The 18,131-nt window shown below is 42.3% G+C and overlaps 2 protein-coding genes across 2 annotated transcripts; one reads left to right on the forward strand and one right to left on the reverse strand.

Annotated features, from left to right (window-relative positions):
- Window positions 1-6,945: 6,945 nt before the first annotated feature.
- Window positions 6,946-14,492, reverse strand: rragca (Ras-related GTP binding Ca). The gene is made up of 7 exons (XM_068323361.1): window positions 14,109-14,492; window positions 12,040-12,243; window positions 11,225-11,424; window positions 9,801-9,915; window positions 9,530-9,672; window positions 9,268-9,416; window positions 6,946-8,611 (listed from the first exon to the last, which is right to left on the reverse strand). The coding sequence occupies exons 1-7, from the start codon at window positions 14,289-14,291 to the stop codon at window positions 8,457-8,459; spliced, it is 1,149 nt and encodes a 382-aa protein (XP_068179462.1). The 5' UTR covers window positions 14,292-14,492; the 3' UTR covers window positions 6,946-8,456.
- A 741-nt stretch (window positions 14,493-15,233) lies between these two features.
- On the forward strand, window positions 15,234-17,700 carry LOC137601420 (c-Myc-binding protein-like). Its single transcript, XM_068323593.1, has 5 exons — window positions 15,234-15,376; window positions 15,643-15,715; window positions 16,424-16,472; window positions 16,572-16,701; window positions 17,231-17,700. The coding sequence occupies exons 1-5, from the start codon at window positions 15,362-15,364 to the stop codon at window positions 17,270-17,272; spliced, it is 309 nt and encodes a 102-aa protein (XP_068179694.1). The 5' UTR covers window positions 15,234-15,361; the 3' UTR covers window positions 17,273-17,700.
- The last annotated feature ends 431 nt before the right edge of the window (window positions 17,701-18,131 follow it).

Here is an 18,131-nt window from a genome sequence, read left to right on the forward strand (position 1 = left end):
ATCACCAGCCTTCCATTCCTGATTGTGTGTTTTACAATCACTTCCAGTGCAGCATCCAAATAATGGTGGAGAAGTAAAGAAAAGAGGCGGGGAAGCGAAATAAAAGTGAAATTCCAGGTGTAAGAGAGTTGAGAGACTTTTAAGAGTGAGACAAAAAACAAAAAAACAAAAACGGGTCTAATAAGAACCAGGAGAAAACGTGGCATCGTGCGGCGCAGCAGCTGGAGCCTGAGTCGAACAGCTCTGAACTTCACACGGCATCACCATCAAGCCACCGTGGCACTGATGGTGCGCCGCTGGGAGCCTCACGCCACCGTGGACCGACCGGCGAGTGTGTGTGTGCGAGTGTGGGAATGACTGGGAGCCCTATGGTTCTCATTACTCAGCCGCTGTAATGTTCTCGCCTCTCCGGCTTACTGCATCGGGGGGTTGGCGTTCCCACTGTTACCTCACAGAGGAGGGAAAGGGCCGGCCTCACCTCTGTTCGGAATGCATTAGCACACATCACATTTTCAATCTGGACCCCGGGAACAGGTTCCCCAGCAAGTCCACTGAATGGTATTCATGTGTCTGTGTGTGAGGAGGGTAAGATAGAAAGGTTTGCAGCAGGCTTTAAAAATATACTTCTGTTGGGTGCAGATAAATTCTGTTACGAGGAAGTGAGATACTGAGAGGAAGGATGCAAGGAAGAAAGGAAGGAAGTAGGAAGCATGGGGAAGAATTTCCTCTGTGTTTCCCAACATTTTTTTTTCTCTATTTACTTTTTACTTTATTTGTCACCTCTAATGCTCTAGATCCAGGATTTAGATTTATAATGCAACATTTCACCTTCTCATGTCCATTTTATTGCATCGACGGACGTTTTCTGAGGTTCCATTTGAAACACCAGCTTTTTGAATTTCCTGCTTGCAGCACCTTAGGCTTAACAAGGCCTGAGGACGAATGTTTGTAAAGTTCTATTTCATTTCTACACCCCTCAGTCTCTGTGCGTAGCCCACTCCATCATCTGTAAGTCCACTTCTGCCTAAAAATTCTCAGAGGCCTTTTTGACAGCTATTACTACACTACTCTACCGCCTTGAGCCATTCGGCACCAAAGAGCCCGTTTATTGTTTTAATAGTGGTGCTTCGGTATTCTTTGCGCTGCCGTTGTTCCCGTTAGGGAACAACAAATTCAGGCGAATAAAACGTGTATGGCTAAAGGACATGCATGGGCTGTAAAGCAAGAACATAAAAAAAAAAGGCAAACATTAATGGAAAAGCTGATAAATTCTGCGTGTCCTTACGTGTTTTGAAGAATGCATCGATGGAATTCTCGTGAACTGGATTCTCGGTTTTAATTCTGAGAATCCAGTTCACGATGATCTTATCTTTGTTTGATCAAAAACGTGCGAGACTCTAAACTTCAGTTTTTGCAAAGGACGTATAATAGAGACGAAGGAGAAGAAGATGTAACGGTCACTTGAAAGTTTGATGAGAATAAGAATGACAACAAAGTGAATCCTGAGCTGAGGTGGGAGATCAGAAATCATTATTGAAAACCAAAAAAACTTGGCGTCAATCTCTCCAGAATTTTCTATTTTTTTTTCCATGGGAATAGAACTGATATTGTGGCTGCGGCCTGAAACCGAGGAAGGCCGGTGGTCAATCTTCGTTCACCCTTCAATAGAATAAATGAGTCCAAGTCTCCATCTGTCAGAAGAAATCTGACGAGGCCTCGTGTTGCTCCTTCAATTTATCACCTGTCTGTAGACGTCAGAGAGACTTCACCGCTTTGCTTTTCTGCAAACGCGATTAACCATTACTTTATCCATTACCTTCCAAATGTTTTTCAGGTGATGATGACAGTTAAATTGGTGTATTTAGTTATTTCCTTCCAGACTGCCTGACTGTTATTGGTTTCACGTAGAAAGTAGAGCTCACTTGGAGAATCATTAGAAGTTGGACCCTGGCAAAATAAAAAATAAAAAAAAATACTAAAGGACTCTAAATCAAGCCTCTCATACTCGAGTCGGCGTCACGACGACGTCACAACCGTCTGGTTTCTCCTCCAACGCTAATGAGCAAGTGAGAGGGAGAGAGAAAATACCCTGATTAGTCTGGCAGCATCAGTGTCAGACACCCAGCGGGGCGTCCGCAGCTCCGTGTGTGTCTGTCTGCGTGTTAAGTGTATATTCAAACATTTGTATGGCTGCCAGTTTCTTCTCTATCCTCCTTTTTTCTCTCTCTCTCTCTCTCTTGCCATTCCTCCCTTTTCCTCACTTTTTGTCATCTTTTCTTACTCGTTTCTCTATAAGCTCCAAAAAACTCTGATCCCCTTTGCATCCGCTCGGTCTGGCAAATGACTGCAGGGGCCTGACAATCCACTGTCAGCATGCGCCGCCACAGTCAATAACGCTGTCCCGTGTCACTGCGCTACACTGGCTAAAGCTCACATTTCTCATCCCTCCCCAAAACTGCTGCTTAACAGCCCCCTTCTCTGCTTTTACCAATCCGGCTGCATGCATCACCATATCCGCCTCGCGTCTCCTCTCCCAAAAAAAAAGAAAACCCCACACCACGACACACCAGGTTTTTGGTTCTCCAAATGACCAGAACATCCTTTGGGTGAAAGCGAACAGCTGCATATTTTAAGGTCAAGAGCAGCGGCCGGTGAAATGGGCGAGCGAGGATGATGCGCTTCTTTTCCATGATGCCCCCCCTTGAATTCCAAGCGAGTGATGGGTGACTGATCTAGCCCCCCGTCTCACACTAACAAGACAGGATCATGCAGGATGTAGCCAGATAGCCAGACACACGCTCAAATTGCATGCACACATATGCATGGGTGTGGAGTGGGTGGGTGTATGGGTGGGGAGGGGGGGGCAGAGGAGCTCAGACAAGTGTTACCAAAAATATTGCAGGCTTTACCATAATCCACTTCCTCTCTGTTGTGTTCTGTTAACCTCGCAGTGGGCAGACACACACTTCTCCGACAGAGGCCCTTCACACACACACACACACACACACACACAGGTACGCAGACACACACACGTACGCGCGCACACACACACACACCAACACACCTGTCAGTGTCAGGGCCTGTGATGTCTAGCTCTTTTGTATCTGCATGGGGCTGAGATAATGGCATCTGTCGCTGCTCCTTTTGTCAGTGCTGTCCCGGGCCCCTGCTCCCCTGTTGGACCCCATTAGCTGGCTGTGCCCCCACCCCAGGCCCTCTGCTCCACGCTCTACTGCCTGACCGGGAAAGCACAGGTGATGTCTGCCCCTCCATCCAACGCACACTCTTCCTCCTCCACGCTCTTCCTCCGCTGCAGATAAGGGTCAGAACCTTGGGGTCAAGTGAATTTCAGATGGAGAACACGTGGCAGGTTAGTTTTATGTGGGATTAGATTCAGTTTGAGCAGAAAGATTAAACTTTTTCACAAGTATGTAAGACATTTTTACCCTAGTACTATTTAGAGGTTGCATTGCAGCCAAATCAAGCTTTATCAACTAATCAGTTAACCTCCTGACTCACTGAATTTAAGAAATACATTGATAAGCGGCCCAAGAAAGACTTCAGAGAGTCATTTTTTTCAATTTATCATCAGATAACCGACAAATTCCCTCGGATAATAACCCACAACAAGGAAATAATTCTGATTTATGCTTGAAAAAAATAACAGAAATGTTTGATAATGACTTTTCTGTCAATCCATCAACTTGTAATTCATATTCATCTGAAATAAAATAAAGGGAAGGTTATCACAGAACTGCCCCTCGATTCCAAATGGAAAGAGATCTTTGGCACATCATACCTCATTATTTACATCTTTGCTTTCTTCGGTTCCCCTGATTCAGCAGCTGGCTGACTTTGAATGTCTTGACTGTAATATCTGTTAAGGAAGTTATCTTTCCCTGCGGGCATATTATTCCAGATGCACTTTGTACGTATAATTACGACAGACGTGTGAGGGAAACTGAAAGTACATCATCCTTTCATTATGTTCTTTCATGAACAACTGGAAACTTCTTCATCAGGCAATCTTTAAGCCGTCCATCTCAGCTCCCCTTGTCTACGCCTTATAATTACACCGACTGGAGCCACATTAGCTCACAATTTAACAAATGAAGCCTGTATTACATCTGTCACCTATCTGAGACATCTCACTCACATCATTTCCCCCTTCGTCCCTCATAAGCATGGCTAATAAAGTGTAAAGATGGGAGATAGTGGCTGAGTTTTATTAAGAATGTTATGGCAATATCACTGTTGTAATGATACCGAGACTTCTAAGAAAAAAGGGCTGACCGGCGTGCGGAAGTGAGAGTGACATCACAGGCAAAAGTATGTTCTGCTGGCTTTATTTCATTCCTGGCGAAGATTCCTTAATAGAGTGGATGGGGGAGGAGGGGGGGTGTTGATAAAGCAATGCAATTTCAGCAGCTGCTATGATGCCATATTGCAGCTGTACATCATGCAGTTGCTTCTGCAGCATCCTCAACTTCTCCCGACTCTTCCTCTCCTCCAGATCCCTCCGCCAGGAAGGAGTCGCGCTTATCTCCAGCGTCTCTAGGCCGACGGAGGCGCGCACGTCGGCCGAAACAGAAGGCAACAGCACCATCTAGCGGTTAGATCGAGTTACTGTACGACCCAGCCAGGCGGAAAGTCAATAGTGGAGCTGAGACTGACTTTTAATTGAATTTACTTGATAGGAATTTTAATTCATTTATTCAAACGAGCTGAAAATAATTGTTTTTTAAACTAAGGGAATCATCTCATCTATTCAAATTGGCTTTTATATTTTTATTGTTTAGTATATTTAGAATGTCATTCAGTCGATACTTCCCATTTCATCTCCACCTCCACCGGTGTTTGTTTGCAGGATGACTGAAAAAGCTACAATCAGACTTTGATCTAACGTTTCTTGAAAGATAAGGAACAGTCCAAGAAATATTCTGTTTTATTTTATTTTATTTTATTTTCCTTTTTTTTTTAAGGAATATTAGAAGTGGTGGAGTTAGGAGCAAATACAACAGCTTAATTTGTAACTTCATTTCTTCAGTGCTTCAACAGCAGTTATTATAATAATTATATCTAACACATGAAAGTCAGAGCTGGATCAGAAAGCTGACATTTATTGGACTAACAGAACATTTATCACTGTAAAATCACAAATAATAAAGCAATAGATAGCTGAAACGCTGGTGATTCAGCTTGGTGTCATATTTTCTTAAACAAAAACAAAAAAATTTCTATCATTGATAAAACTATTACCAAACTAATAGATGCAAAAATTATTCCTGATTCCAGGGGCAAGTTTTCATGGTAACAGGTACACACTAAGAGGGTTGGTCTACCTGATGTTCATACATGAAAAAGTAAACTGACATTATAGTTAGGATATCCTTTTTTTAAAATCTATTTTTAACTGTTGTTATCATACAATATTTTGTTTTTTGCACTTTGCAGACACTAAAATCTCTATGACATCATTTTCTCTGTCTTATAACTTTTTTTGAGGTGAGTGAAAACATTCAGTACTTACAGTTTAGGTTGCTGTCTCTTTTGATATCTTTAAACATGCTTATTTAAAAGAATACAACCTACTTATCTCATCAGCTGCTGCACCTGCAGTAATGTTGAATTACCCTAAACGGAATCGATTATACTGGCATTAAAAGGAAAATAAAGATTATAGTGCAGTATTTAAGTGACGTCACTAAAGGCCTCTTTAGCCACAATCTCCGAACTCCAAATGACCTTCAAAACATCATGAGCGTGACCCCTCGTCTCATGTGAATGTGAAGTGACTTGCAGATCAACAAACCATCAGGCTGACAGGCTTAACCTATCTGCCATTAGGCCGTCAAGATATCACACTTTGCTTTAATTCACCATCTTTCACAGAGTCACACTTTATATTCCTTGGCATGTGTAGGCTCCACGCGGATGCATAATTTATCTCATATTAGCGCCCATTTGAGTAAGCATCAAAGCAAGGCAGCTAAGGTTGGAGGAGAGTTTAAGGAACCGCAGGGAAAGCATGGCCAGGATTAATGCTGGAGATTTTTATAAGAAATTACTGGTTTAATGAAGTGGATAAAAAAGCTGTCAGTGTTTTATTGCATCTAAATTGCGTGGAAGTGGTGTTTAGCTGTCTCGCCTACTCCCCACATAATGGGTCGTGACAGTGGCTGTGAGGCTTATTTAACTTAACTGGTGAATAACTTGCATGGAGAAATGATTCACGAGTTGGTTTTATAGCCAGTAAACCAGTGTGTGTGTGTGTAGGGGGGAGGGTGACTGGGGGAGTCTTTTCCCCTCTCACTTGTTTACAATGCCCCGAAGAACATTCCACTCAAGGAAACTGATAATTATACTTGAATATTATGGAAGCACCAACAAAAAAATACTATTTTGCATTTGATCCAAGGTTGGAAAAGTTTTCTGCTAACGTAGAGGAAATATCCAGATAATACACAGAATTTCTAAATAATCCCATTTATTCCATAAACTGCTCATAAAGCACAGTTTCTCGGTTTCAGAAGCTGACATTTATTAAGTCTATAAAGAGCCTTCATACAGGCCCAGCAAATGCTGCACACTTGTGATAAATTCAATAAGTGTTAAAAACATTTACTGGTCCAGAAGGGGCAACGAGACCCAGAGGGGGAAAGGCCGTCGGCCTGCAGCATCATCTAGTGGCGGTAAGTAGGTACTGACGGGCTTTAACCTGCTCCCCTATAAGATTGTGACAGAATTTAAAATTCTTATTCAATGGTAGATGTAAAATTTTACTTCATAACACTTTGTAACTGTGTTTTGTTTTTGTTTTGTTTTTTACATTTCTGGTACTTTGACAATGTTTAATGAGGATTACGATGTTATCCAAAAGGCATCACACAAATCACATTAGTCTTAATGCACTAATAATTAAATACGGACAAAAACAAATGCAATTCTTTTTTTTTTTTTATTTCACATACTATAGTATCACTATACACCAAAGGTCAATCATCCCTCACAGTTTTCATGTGCAAGTGTTTAATTCCAGGTGACGATGGCAAGACTGAGGAGAGATATTGGGCCCGTTTTAAGCAGAAAGTTCTCCAGAAAACCCGAATAAATTAACCGAATAAAACTCAAATCAAGAAGAGAATATTTAAATCCTGCTTCCTAATCCAGGATCTTCAGATATAGCCGAGACATGAAGGTCTGAGTTTCATTCTAAGAGCAAAAACTGATGAATCTTTTGCTCTGTTCCTGCTTTATCAGTTTACTTTTCACTTTCTCGCCTTCTAATGCAATTAGCAGCGTCACAACTGACAACACGCCCTAGTATGAATGCATGTCGCCCCTCCATCAGTCCTGCACCTCATCAATACTTCATACATTTCTGTCTTCGGCTGCGATAAATATGCTCTTAAATCATGACATGTGTCCATTTTACTGAGTTATTTAATTATTTAGGCAGTGCTTTTACAAAGAAACATGTTAACTCACTTTTACAACCCATCACATTTAATCAAAAAAAAGTTAGATTTCCAGTAGAGCGCACACAGAAGTGGAATTCACTGATTGGAGATTTTAATTTACGCTAAGCTGTTGTTATTGACATAAACTATACCTGTGAAAGGTCGTTCACCTGCACAGACAAAGCGCCCAGTATGGGATCCAATGCAAACCACTCACTGGCACGCACACACACACACACACACACACACACACACACGAGACAAAGACAAGGACTGAACAATCCCTTTTCAGTCTGCAAACAAAAAAAACCCCTCATTTTCCCTTAAACAGTGAAACACAAAGTGAGTTGTGGGCAGCATTCAGGTAGAGGTGAGGTGAGTCGTAGCGAAAGCTCGCACGGCTGGACGAGCTTTATCTACGTAAGGCCATCTCTGAACGTGTGTAGGTTCGCATCCACCATCTTTTTTTATTATTATTATTATTCCTTGATATTTATTTTCTTTAGCACAGAACTGGTCGGGGATGGAGGGGGGGGGGCGGGTTCTTCATAAGATTCCTGAAAACTGACATCACAGTTTTATCCATGGCGAGAGGTCCGTTCCTCCTCCTCCTCCTCCTCTGTTCATCCAGAGGGAACGGCGGTTAGTCATCACAGTCTGGAACCGCTTTGAGAGAAATCCACGGAAACGACCCTGGAAATGCTTCCTGTCCAAGTGCGGTTTAAACTCTCCGACTTCCTCGCAGGCGATAAAGATGCATTGCATTTGCCTGAAACGTGAATTTCCCTTGCATCTCTGCCCGACCGGTGGCGCTCCAGCGACACCCCACTCGGTGCTTTTAGATGCTGGGGGATTCAAGGAATAGTGATGTGCGCATCGGTGAGCTCCGTTTAGCAGTCCTTCGTCAACAGGCTCCCCTGACCGTCGTTTTGCCTTTTCCTTTCCTTCACACGCCCTTTTTTGTGTCTTTTAAAATGTTATTTTTTGCATCGGCGTCTAGACGGTGTTGCGCGGCGTGCCGTTCAGTGCGACGACCTTGGTGCAGGGCGAGCCCACCGGCTGGGGGCCCGTCGGACGCTGGGCGGAGACGCCCACCTCGAACACTTCGTGGATGGCCTTCCGGAAACAGTGGAAGTTGTAGTCTATCAAACCTGAGGAGGCGAGAAGGATACAGGAGATGATTAGTCACGATGGAGAAGGAGCTGCAGGGAGAAAGTTTCTATTTTCAGAGTCCCTTGTTGCCCGTTCCAACTTTTGAGAGGAATTCTATGTATAAAACTCCAAGTAAGCATACATTTACAATAATAAAAATATCTAGGAATCTTATTGGTTTTCAATTAAGATTTATTAGGAAATTCCCTCCTACTTGATTTTATCGATATTTTCCATTAACAGCCCGACTCCACTGGAATCAGTTTTTAATGATAGTCAATAAAACCACTCCCACGCCGGATATTAAGCTCAACCCACACACGATCATCATCTGGCGTCAGTCGTCAGCGGGGGAACGGGAAACACCAGCATTGATTTCCAGGTCAGATGGCGCCGTCGTAATCGAGGTCATTTATCCGCTCCGGCTCGGATACAGCCACGGAAACACGACTCCCAAAAAAGAAACAGTCGGGATTGGTGGTAAACCACTGGAAGAATCTCCAAATTTCTAGCGTTCACTCTTTTCAAGCACATTTGCCGTGATGGAAACGAAATATTGGATTGACGTTTGAAGGAAAAACCACGTTAGAAAAAGGGGAGTGGCTTCTGGAAGCACCAAGGAAAGGAGGACAGGAGGAAACAAACAGATATTTACCTTTGCGTTCAAAGCTTTCTTCTCTCAGGATGCAGACGAGCGCCAGGAACTTGGTGACCTCCTTCAGGTACAGCACAGTGGTGTTGTTCAGCTTGATGATCGCCATGGACTCCTTGTCATAGGCGCTACCGCTGCCATCCTCCCTCAGACTTAAAAAAAAAAGAAGAAAATCTTATTCATACATTTGTATATATCTCCCTTGAATCAAATTACGTGAGGCAAAATACAGCCTGTGACTCCCCGATGACGTCGGAAACCTCACCCGTAGATGCAGGAGACGTCGATGACGACGTCGATCATGTCGCAGCACAGCTCGTATGACTGCATGTCCACCGGAGAGCTGTCGGTGGCGATGTAGATCTTACTGACCACGTCGAACAGGAAGGCCTTCTCGATCCCTGAATTCTGTCGGAGACGAAACGTTCAGGAAGAATACGCACGCAGCAACAGGTTCGGGTAATCGGGTTCTTTTTGTTTCATGTCGTGATGCAGGTTTTTAAATCCTGCTGTTGTTGTTGTTGTTGTTGACTCACAGATATGAAGATGTTGAGCAGGTTCTCCAGGGTGGGCAGCTGAGGGATGAGCTTCTGCACCACTTTGCTGAAGGCCTCAAAGATGGAGTGGTCGTAAATACTTGTCAAGTAAAAGCTGAATGAAAAAAAGACAAAAAAAGGGATATGAATAAGCAGTTAATGGCGGCAAAAGCTTCTCACTTCCTCATCGCACAGTCGGAAGCAGGTAAAAAAAATGCAGACTGTCATAAGATCACATGACAGACGCCGAACGATACGGTGTTAATTAAAATATTTTAACTTGACGGAATAAAAACAAGGAACAACAAATGAAGAGCTCCGGTGTCGGACCCATCACTAATTGTTTCCCATTAGGAGTCAACGGAGGAATCTCACGGTAACGTCCAGAGTATGCAGAGAACGGGGCGTTGGAGGCTACCACTGCAACCACACAAGATGAGCGACCAATCAGGTTTCACCACAGCTTCCCACACACACTTCAGTTTGAAGGTGTGCGACTGGCTTCAGGCAGCATAAACACGTCCACACTGAGTTGTTGTTGTTCTGCCTCTCGTCACGAGGTTGTGTGCTGTCGTCGACACGCAGACAGAAAACAAAGTCTGACGAGTCATCTGCTTCCCGTAAGTAACGCTGTGAGCGTAGCCTCGAGTGGAAAGAGATCGGGACACCTTCAGCAGAATTATTTTCACTTTCACCGTGGGAAGGCGGGGGTGGGGGGTGGGGTGTCTGATTGGACTCGATAGCGGCGTGTCCACAGCTGCATTTGGTTGCAGGAAGTGGTTTTAACAGAACTGCTAAAAAAAAAAAAAATTCGCTGAATTAACGCGCTTAACTTGTAAACTACATTTATAAATAAACTAATTACTTCCACGCTTTCAGAAAAGCTTCTATTTTTACGGTAAAGTTAGTGGGAAGTGGATCGGTATTTAAACAACGGCACAAACCTTTATAGCATCTTTATCACAAGAAAAAAGTTTTTAAAAAATGTTTGGAAAAGCCTTCGAGGGGATTTAATGTCTGTGGTTTGCAGATGATTATTTCTGCACTGCAAATGTTTTTCAGACCAAATTTGTTACCTTTACCCCTCAGAACAAAAGGCCTACGGTAAGCGTCTGATGTTTGATTTGTTGGGGGTTTTTTCCTCGCTTTACTGACGTGTGACTGAGGATTACAACAGCAGCTGAGTCAGAGCAGTGATTGAACTTCATGAGTCTCGTGGTTATGAAATTCCAAGCTGAATTGTAAAGGATTTCGTAAGAAACGTCGACTATTTCTTCAGATTTAATATTGAAAGGATGAAGGATGCCTCCAATGAACACTTTCATTAATGATTCGATTTAAAACTAGGTCTTTTCTCATTTTATGAAACTTCTTGACATCAAAAAGGAAACATGAGAAGCAGCAGTAAAAGGGAGAAAACATACCTGAGATGTAGTTTCTCTAAACTGGCGTCTGCCAGGTCGTCGTTGGCTCTCTGATGGATGTCTCTCTGGGTCTCGATCTTGTGATCGTCTGACAGGCCGTCCACTTTGTGGATAAACACCTCAAAGTTGATCTCCGGATTGACTCGGTAGGCTCGTGACACGGTGAGATGCAGCCTGCCTAGAGCCTCCACGTAATCATCCTGTCGGCAGGAGAAGGGGCAACAACAAACCAGAAAAGATATCAGATGCACAAGACCATTTCAAACATTTAGACACAAAAAGGTGAACACGCTGGCACTGATTCCTGTCGGTAAAAAAGGAACAAGAAAGTCGAGACACGCTGCGGTGAGTGAACCACACAACAGGTATGAGGAAATTTATTAAAAGGATCGTCAGTAAGAGGAAAAACAAGCATCCTCAAACGTCACTGTGAGACAAAACGCTGAAATAAATTGCATCTGATGCAGCCGCCTGTGTGCAAATAATCCCTGCAATCAGATCAGCTTTGGCTAAAACTGTAGCCTGAGATTGCTTCTTGATAGCACTTAGGGCTATCAAGTGGAAAGCATTGGTATAAAAGCCGTGGAGTTTAATTGGTCTTTTATCCTGGCAGTTCATCGCTGGGTTTATTCTCGAGGGGTTCTACAGGACCTTTATGAGCACTAAATGTTTTATCTGTACAGTTAAATCGCGGCAAATAGAAAGGGAGCATGAGAAACTGGCTCCAGATATTGCTCGACTGCGTGTTTGTGAAAGGAAACCAACATCTTCTGTCAGAGAATTGACGCGTTTCCGCTACTTTCCCAGTTCTTTACCTGAGCGTCGATCACAAATATCAGAGCTCCGGTTCCTCTGAAGATCATCTCGTAGTCAAAGGTCGGGTCGAAGAAGTCCACCTGCCCCGGGAAGTCCCATATCTGGAAGTTGACGAAGGAGCTGCTGGAGATGTCGTCCTTGTAGATCTTGTTGGTGCTCTCCAGGAATAAAGTCTCGTTGGGAGACATCTTGTGGAAAACCACCTGAAACAACAAGTTTGATCATCTTTAAGTGCATGAATTCAAATTGTTTTCTCTTGATTCAATGTGTACAAGATGGGAATCTGAAATTATAAATACTAGGTGCATAAAACAATTAAACAGTGCTGAAAGCTGGTGCTGCATGTTTCACATTCACTCCAACGGTTCTGAAAGATCATCAGTTTTTCCCATTTATGAGAAAAACTCTCATCCTGCTGCAGTTTCACAATGAACTGAAAATATTTAACAAGTTTGTACCTCCGCCTCAGTGAAGCACTTGTCACTTCCACTTAATCTCTTTCAATGCCAACATGCATTCACTCTATAAAAGTGCCGTTTCCAGCCTTCCAAATAATATTGAATGCAATCACACCCCCTCAAAAGGTGCCAAAAACTGTTAATCACTGAGTGCCACTACTTTATTAAGAAATTTCATGTTTTCTATGACCCAGGTTTTTAATCTTGGTCTTGAAGCTCAGTCGACCAATGGATTTGATTTAAAACAAACATGCTGGTGTACTTTATTTGGGCTGATTGTAAATTTCAAGCATGAGTTACAGTCGCCGCTTGGAGGGAAATGCATGCAAATCTCCCATCCAGCGCTTTTAGCTGCCTGGTTTATCAAGCAAACCACAGCTGTAGGGTGAAGGTAAAGGTTGAATGGGGTGCTGGTCCTTGAAAATGAGCTAGAGACTCTGGACACGTTCCCTCCACCGCTGCCGTTCTGAATCAGAATGTGGGACACAGGTTGCAGCCCGATGAGCCAGCACAAAGACAAATCACATGATTTTAGTAACTGGGAGCTTACTGGAGAGCTTTAATGTGAGGCTCCACAGGAGAGCACTTCAGTTCAAATGACTGTAATTCTGACTACATCTAGAGGACTTGATTCCACCTTCATTCTGAGTTTTAAAATGAATAATCAAATATCAAAGAAGGCACACAAATCTTTCATGTATTATTTAACCGCTCTGCCAATCTGAAAGAGGTGGACTTAAAAGTACAAGTGAGGTAACTCCTGTTGGATTCTTTCACCATCTCACCTTTTTGTTTTTTTGTTTTGGTTTTTTTTTAGTTTCCAATCTAAATATTTCCCACCGGCTTTGTCTGAACTGATCCCAAAATGTTCTCCTTCAGGATACAACAGGATTATTCCCCCTTTTTTTAAAAAATAGAATTACTGGTTGCTCCAGCTGCTCTGGTTTCAACGTGAACGCCAAGGTGACTGAAATCAACATTTTACTGACGGGGGGGAAAAAACCCCTAATTCTGAGGGGGGTCGTTTGAGGTTCGAGTCCCTTTCGATCAAACCGCAGGTGCAGTGGTGACTGGCGCACTGATTTACCACTAGTATTGTGACTTGCAGAATGGAAGGTGTGGTCAGCTGTGCTGTCATGTGAGAGCTGCTCACCACTGCTGCTCACCAGTGCTGCTCACCAGTGCTGCTCACCAGTGCTGCTCACCAGTGCTGCTCACCAGTGCTGCTCACCAGTGCTCTCAGCTGGGCTGGACTCGGACACAATCTGGCCTGTCGGACAGGTTCCTACCCGGCAGTCACATGCTCTGTGTCCACAGTGAAGATGCGCCTGTCCCCTCGGTTCACCTGGTTAATCATTCACTGCTACATCTACACTAGCATTAGCTTTAATGGAAGTCTAGGTGCTACAATTACAGACAGGGGTGGGGGTTTCTTTTTTACCCCTTTTGCCCCACTGTGGTGAAGCTAGCCGTGCTATCCGCCGGTGGACAGTTATCCCCACTTACGACATGCTAGCTATGTTGCTAACGTCCCCATTCAAATGCGAGGGGCTCTCTCTCTCTCTCTCTCTCTCTCTCTCCGAAGGGCTAACAGTTAACATCTTTCGTACCTTCTGTATCGATGACTTTCCACTTCTTCTCAAGCCCATGAGCAGGATTCTCGGTTTGCTGTCGGATGGCGCCGGGCTGCCCTCGATGTCGGCCTCCTCTTCCCCATAACCGAAATCTTTGGGGAACGAGTCTGCAACCCCGTAGCTGTCAGCCAGCTGTTCCACCTCGTACTGAATCGACATTTTGACCTAACAACAGCGGCTTCCCCTCGTCCCCCCCTTATTTGTCGGTCGCCACACCCGTGTTTGTATCGGTAGATCGATACAAAACACAAACTAACGTCAAGCAATGGCGATAGCTTGTCAATAATGCCCAGGCTACTTGGAAACCCAGAGCATGATCCCACACATTTCCTTCGGATTTCCTCTAGCTTGAAAAAAAAACTAGCCCTAGGTCCCGCCCCATTGATTCCGATTCGTTGTTCAATTGACAATCCCACAAATGATTGGTCAGACCATCTGTCACTCTCGTGATGTTCATCGCTGTCACCTGACTAGTACCCAGACTTGTTTTGTGACCTGTCACCCGGAGAATCACATAAAACACATTATTGACGGAAGTAATTAGAGCCATTTGAGTTTGTAGCAGTAAATACAAAAAAACCCTTTCATTTCCTGTTCAAGAAGTGATCATTTAAAACGAGCTTATTACGAAACGAACCAAATGGCATTAGCAACTCTGTCGTTAGGCTATATTACAAGCAGGTGGCAGCAGAAATCCACGATAGTGCGTTCTGAGTAAATCAGATTTTTCTAACACGTCGGAATAAATTTGTAATAACGTCAGATAGACTTTCGTGATATAAATCTTGCGTGATTATGTGTTACTTTTAAAAAAACACCGGAAAAAATAGACATGACATGTCCAAAAATGTCTCAGAAAAGTGTGTAAAAAAAAAAGCAAGTTTCCAAACAGTATGTACTATTAGAATTAACTACAAGATACCTTTTTTTCCTGCCCATTACTATTACCATGACGACGATTTATAAAAGCACTAACGACAACGTTAGAATACACAAAGATAGATAAAAGCACCAGATTTTGTTTACTGTAGTTCTACGTTTCGCTCATGGTTGATATACTGTGTTGTGTTTTACGTGAAGCACGTGAAGGCAGCATCGAGCCCAGCGATCAGAGCGTCATAAACGAAACTTAACTTTTCCCCCACAGTTGACCCTGCCTCGCTAAAGTGATCGGGACGAGTCAGGCGTGACACAAAATACAGTGTTTAAAGAATAAAGTCAACCTCATTATGGCACATTATAGGGTAAGTGTGTTTGCTGACGAGTTATGTGACACTGATACAGTTGTCTGGGGTTTTCTTTAGTTGTAACTCCAAGCTAGATAAGCTAAGTATTAGCATCGGCTGTTGTTGCAAGGTGTTGCTCATTAGTAAACCTGAACAAAGAGGACAGTTTTACTTCTTTAAATGCTTCTCGATAAACAGAATTTGTTTTAAAAAAAAAAAAAACAGGAGTTAACAGCAAAAAAGCAACAGGAAAAAAAAAAAAAGTCACTCTGCTCCTCCGACAGGCTTCGGACTCCAAACGGGAGCAGTTTCGGAGATACCTGGAGAAGGCTGGTGTCATCGACAGTCTGACCAGCGGTAAGGGTCTTCTTACCAGCTGAACAGACTGTCCAGATACATATGTCAACGTATGAGGAAGAGTGTGTTTTCCAATAATAACATTTGCACATTTAAATCTTTTATTTGAACAAATGATGATAATATATTTAATCATTGTTAAGCAAATAATACAATATTATCTCTTTGCATGTTATTTCAAGTCAAAGTCAACTTTATTTTCAAATGCACCATACACGCACGACATGCAGCACGGATGAAATTGCAGTCCTCTCCGACCCACGGTCAACAGGCAGTACAACCTAGGCAGTACAAAACAGGCAGTACAACCTAGGCAGTACAAAACAGGCAGTACAACCTAGGCAGTACAACCTAGGCAGTACAACACAGGCAGTACAACACAGGCAGTACAAAACAGGCAGTACACTTACGCAGGAATATAAAATGTACAAATGAATCCTCTTTCTTACTAAATGCAGAATGCCAAGCTTCTCCGATGCATCAATTTTAATTGTTTCCTGACAAACTCTATAATTACAACTTTATCTAAACACATTAATATTGATCTACTTGATCTATATTTGCAGAATGAGTAAATAAGATATTTGCTGCTTGACATATCAGTATCAGACGTTGTTGGTATAAAAGAAATTGATATGTGATACTCAGATCTACTGGTAGTTTCCACAAGTATTAAACTTTATTTTCTATCTCTGTCTTGATTTTTAGTTTTGGTGGCTTTGTACGAAAAACAGGAAAGGCCCAGCAACGCTTTGGAGTATCCTTCACTTTTCTCAATGCATGGAGAAACGTTCAGAATTAATTTGATTCCAGGGGCCGCTGTTTGTTTTAGGTTCTTTAACCAGACAAATCCCAGGTTTGTTAGGGAGCGTTTGGATGCAGTTGGCCTGAATTCAGTCCAAGCCGAGGCTCTGCAGCAGGAAGTGATCGAATTGAGGCAAAAGTGTGCAAGTCTGGTAGAGGAAAATAAAGACCTCAGAGCAAGGGTAAGCTTAAAATACATTTTTAAAGCACTTAATGTCGACCCTGTTCAACAATCTGTTCTCATGTTATAATCACTGAAGGACCGCTTTGCCTCCACCACTATTTGCCCTTCATTAAAACAAACGTAGGAGTGGTTCGTGTGACGTTTCCAGTCTGAAAATGTGTCCAGACTCATTCTTGGTGCGATCCAAGTGTCCTAAATGTGTATTGGAGATGATTTATTGGACAAGTCCTTAGATTACAAAAATTTAAAGAAAATCAATTTTAATGTTGTAAACTGACTTCTTATAGAGAATTATAAACACTAAACTTTTAACAGGACATTTATATTCATGTACCGGAGAGGAATATGACCGATTCATCCAGACAGATCAGTAATATTTATATAAATATACATTCAAAAATGTATTCTTGGAATGTGATATTTGTAATGTTTTTTGTGTTTGTGAAAATTGTCACAAATACAAAAGAATGAAAATTTGGAAAGCGTAATAAATCTAATAAATGTACTTTCTGTCCCCTGCCGTCCAGCTTCAGCGGTACGAATCCGAAGACGCAGCCGGCGCCGAGTAGATCGTAACAGACTCTCAGGACAAGAAATGTGATTTTTGTTCATATCGCTGTCACTTTCAAGCCAAAGTCAAGACGATGTATGACAGCCAGTGTTAGTAGCTGTGCTACTTTATTTAAATCTTCGTTCTCACTTGGTTTCTTAGAATGTAACTTATTCAGTATTGTATGCATATATGTATTATTATTTTTGCACATTCTTTTGATGTAGAAGACAACATGTTCTTAAGACATGGGAGAGTGTGTGAGGACATAACCAGAGTCTGGTTAGATTTGTAGGTGTTTTATTTTTCTGCCATAGTTTCCAAAAGTCACAGCTGTTCCCAGTTCACATGACATTGTGGATTTCATGTTATGTCCAAAGGTCATAAGTTTAAAAGCTTTAAAAAAAAATCTAAGTTTCTTGAAAAATAAAGCAATCTTGCACTTGAGCTATTGGTCGTTTTTTGATCATGTGCACGATGTCTGTCATAAATAAGTATTAATGGTTATTGTAGTTTTGCACTGATTTTCAAGTGACATCAATAAAGAGAAGTGAAAAATATTTGGGTATCAGAGCACTTCTGATTTTCTAACCCAACATAAGTTACCACAAAATAAATCTTAAAATTTTAGCTATACAGTGTCGACATCATCCAAACTGGCATTAATAAAATAAATCTATGTCTATTAATATAAGGAGAATGATCAGATCACACAGTGCAGATGTTTGCTCAACTTCAGTTTAATTGGTTGTCAAGTTGATTCAATAAAAGTTGTTATTCAAAATAGAAAAAAAAAATATTCCAAAATGAGGGGAAAGTCTAACATTCCCTCCTATTACAAATGTAGTTGTAAATACAAATAGATTTTGAATTCTTGA

This window comes from Antennarius striatus, chromosome 9 (genome assembly GCF_040054535.1).
Source record: "Antennarius striatus isolate MH-2024 chromosome 9, ASM4005453v1, whole genome shotgun sequence".
NCBI classification, from domain to species: Eukaryota; Metazoa; Chordata; class Actinopteri; order Lophiiformes; family Antennariidae; genus Antennarius; species Antennarius striatus.

Coding starts and splice junctions, on each gene's coding strand:
- rragca (XM_068323361.1), bottom strand. CDS start 14,291: ATGTCGATTCAGTACGAGGTGGAACAGCTGGCTGACAGCTACGGGGTT. Junction 11,425..12,039: donor TATTTGTGATCGACGCTCAG/GTAAAGAACTGG, acceptor TCCTGCCGACAG/GATGATTACGTGGAGGCTCT. Junction 9,417..9,529: donor GACGTCTCCTGCATCTACGG/GTGAGGTTTCCG, acceptor TTTTTTTTTAAG/TCTGAGGGAGGATGGCAGCG.
- LOC137601420 (XM_068323593.1), top strand. Junction 15,716..16,423: donor CATCGACAGTCTGACCAGCG/GTAAGGGTCTTC, acceptor CTTGATTTTTAG/TTTTGGTGGCTTTGTACGAA. Junction 16,702..17,230: donor ATAAAGACCTCAGAGCAAGG/GTAAGCTTAAAA, acceptor CCTGCCGTCCAG/CTTCAGCGGTACGAATCCGA.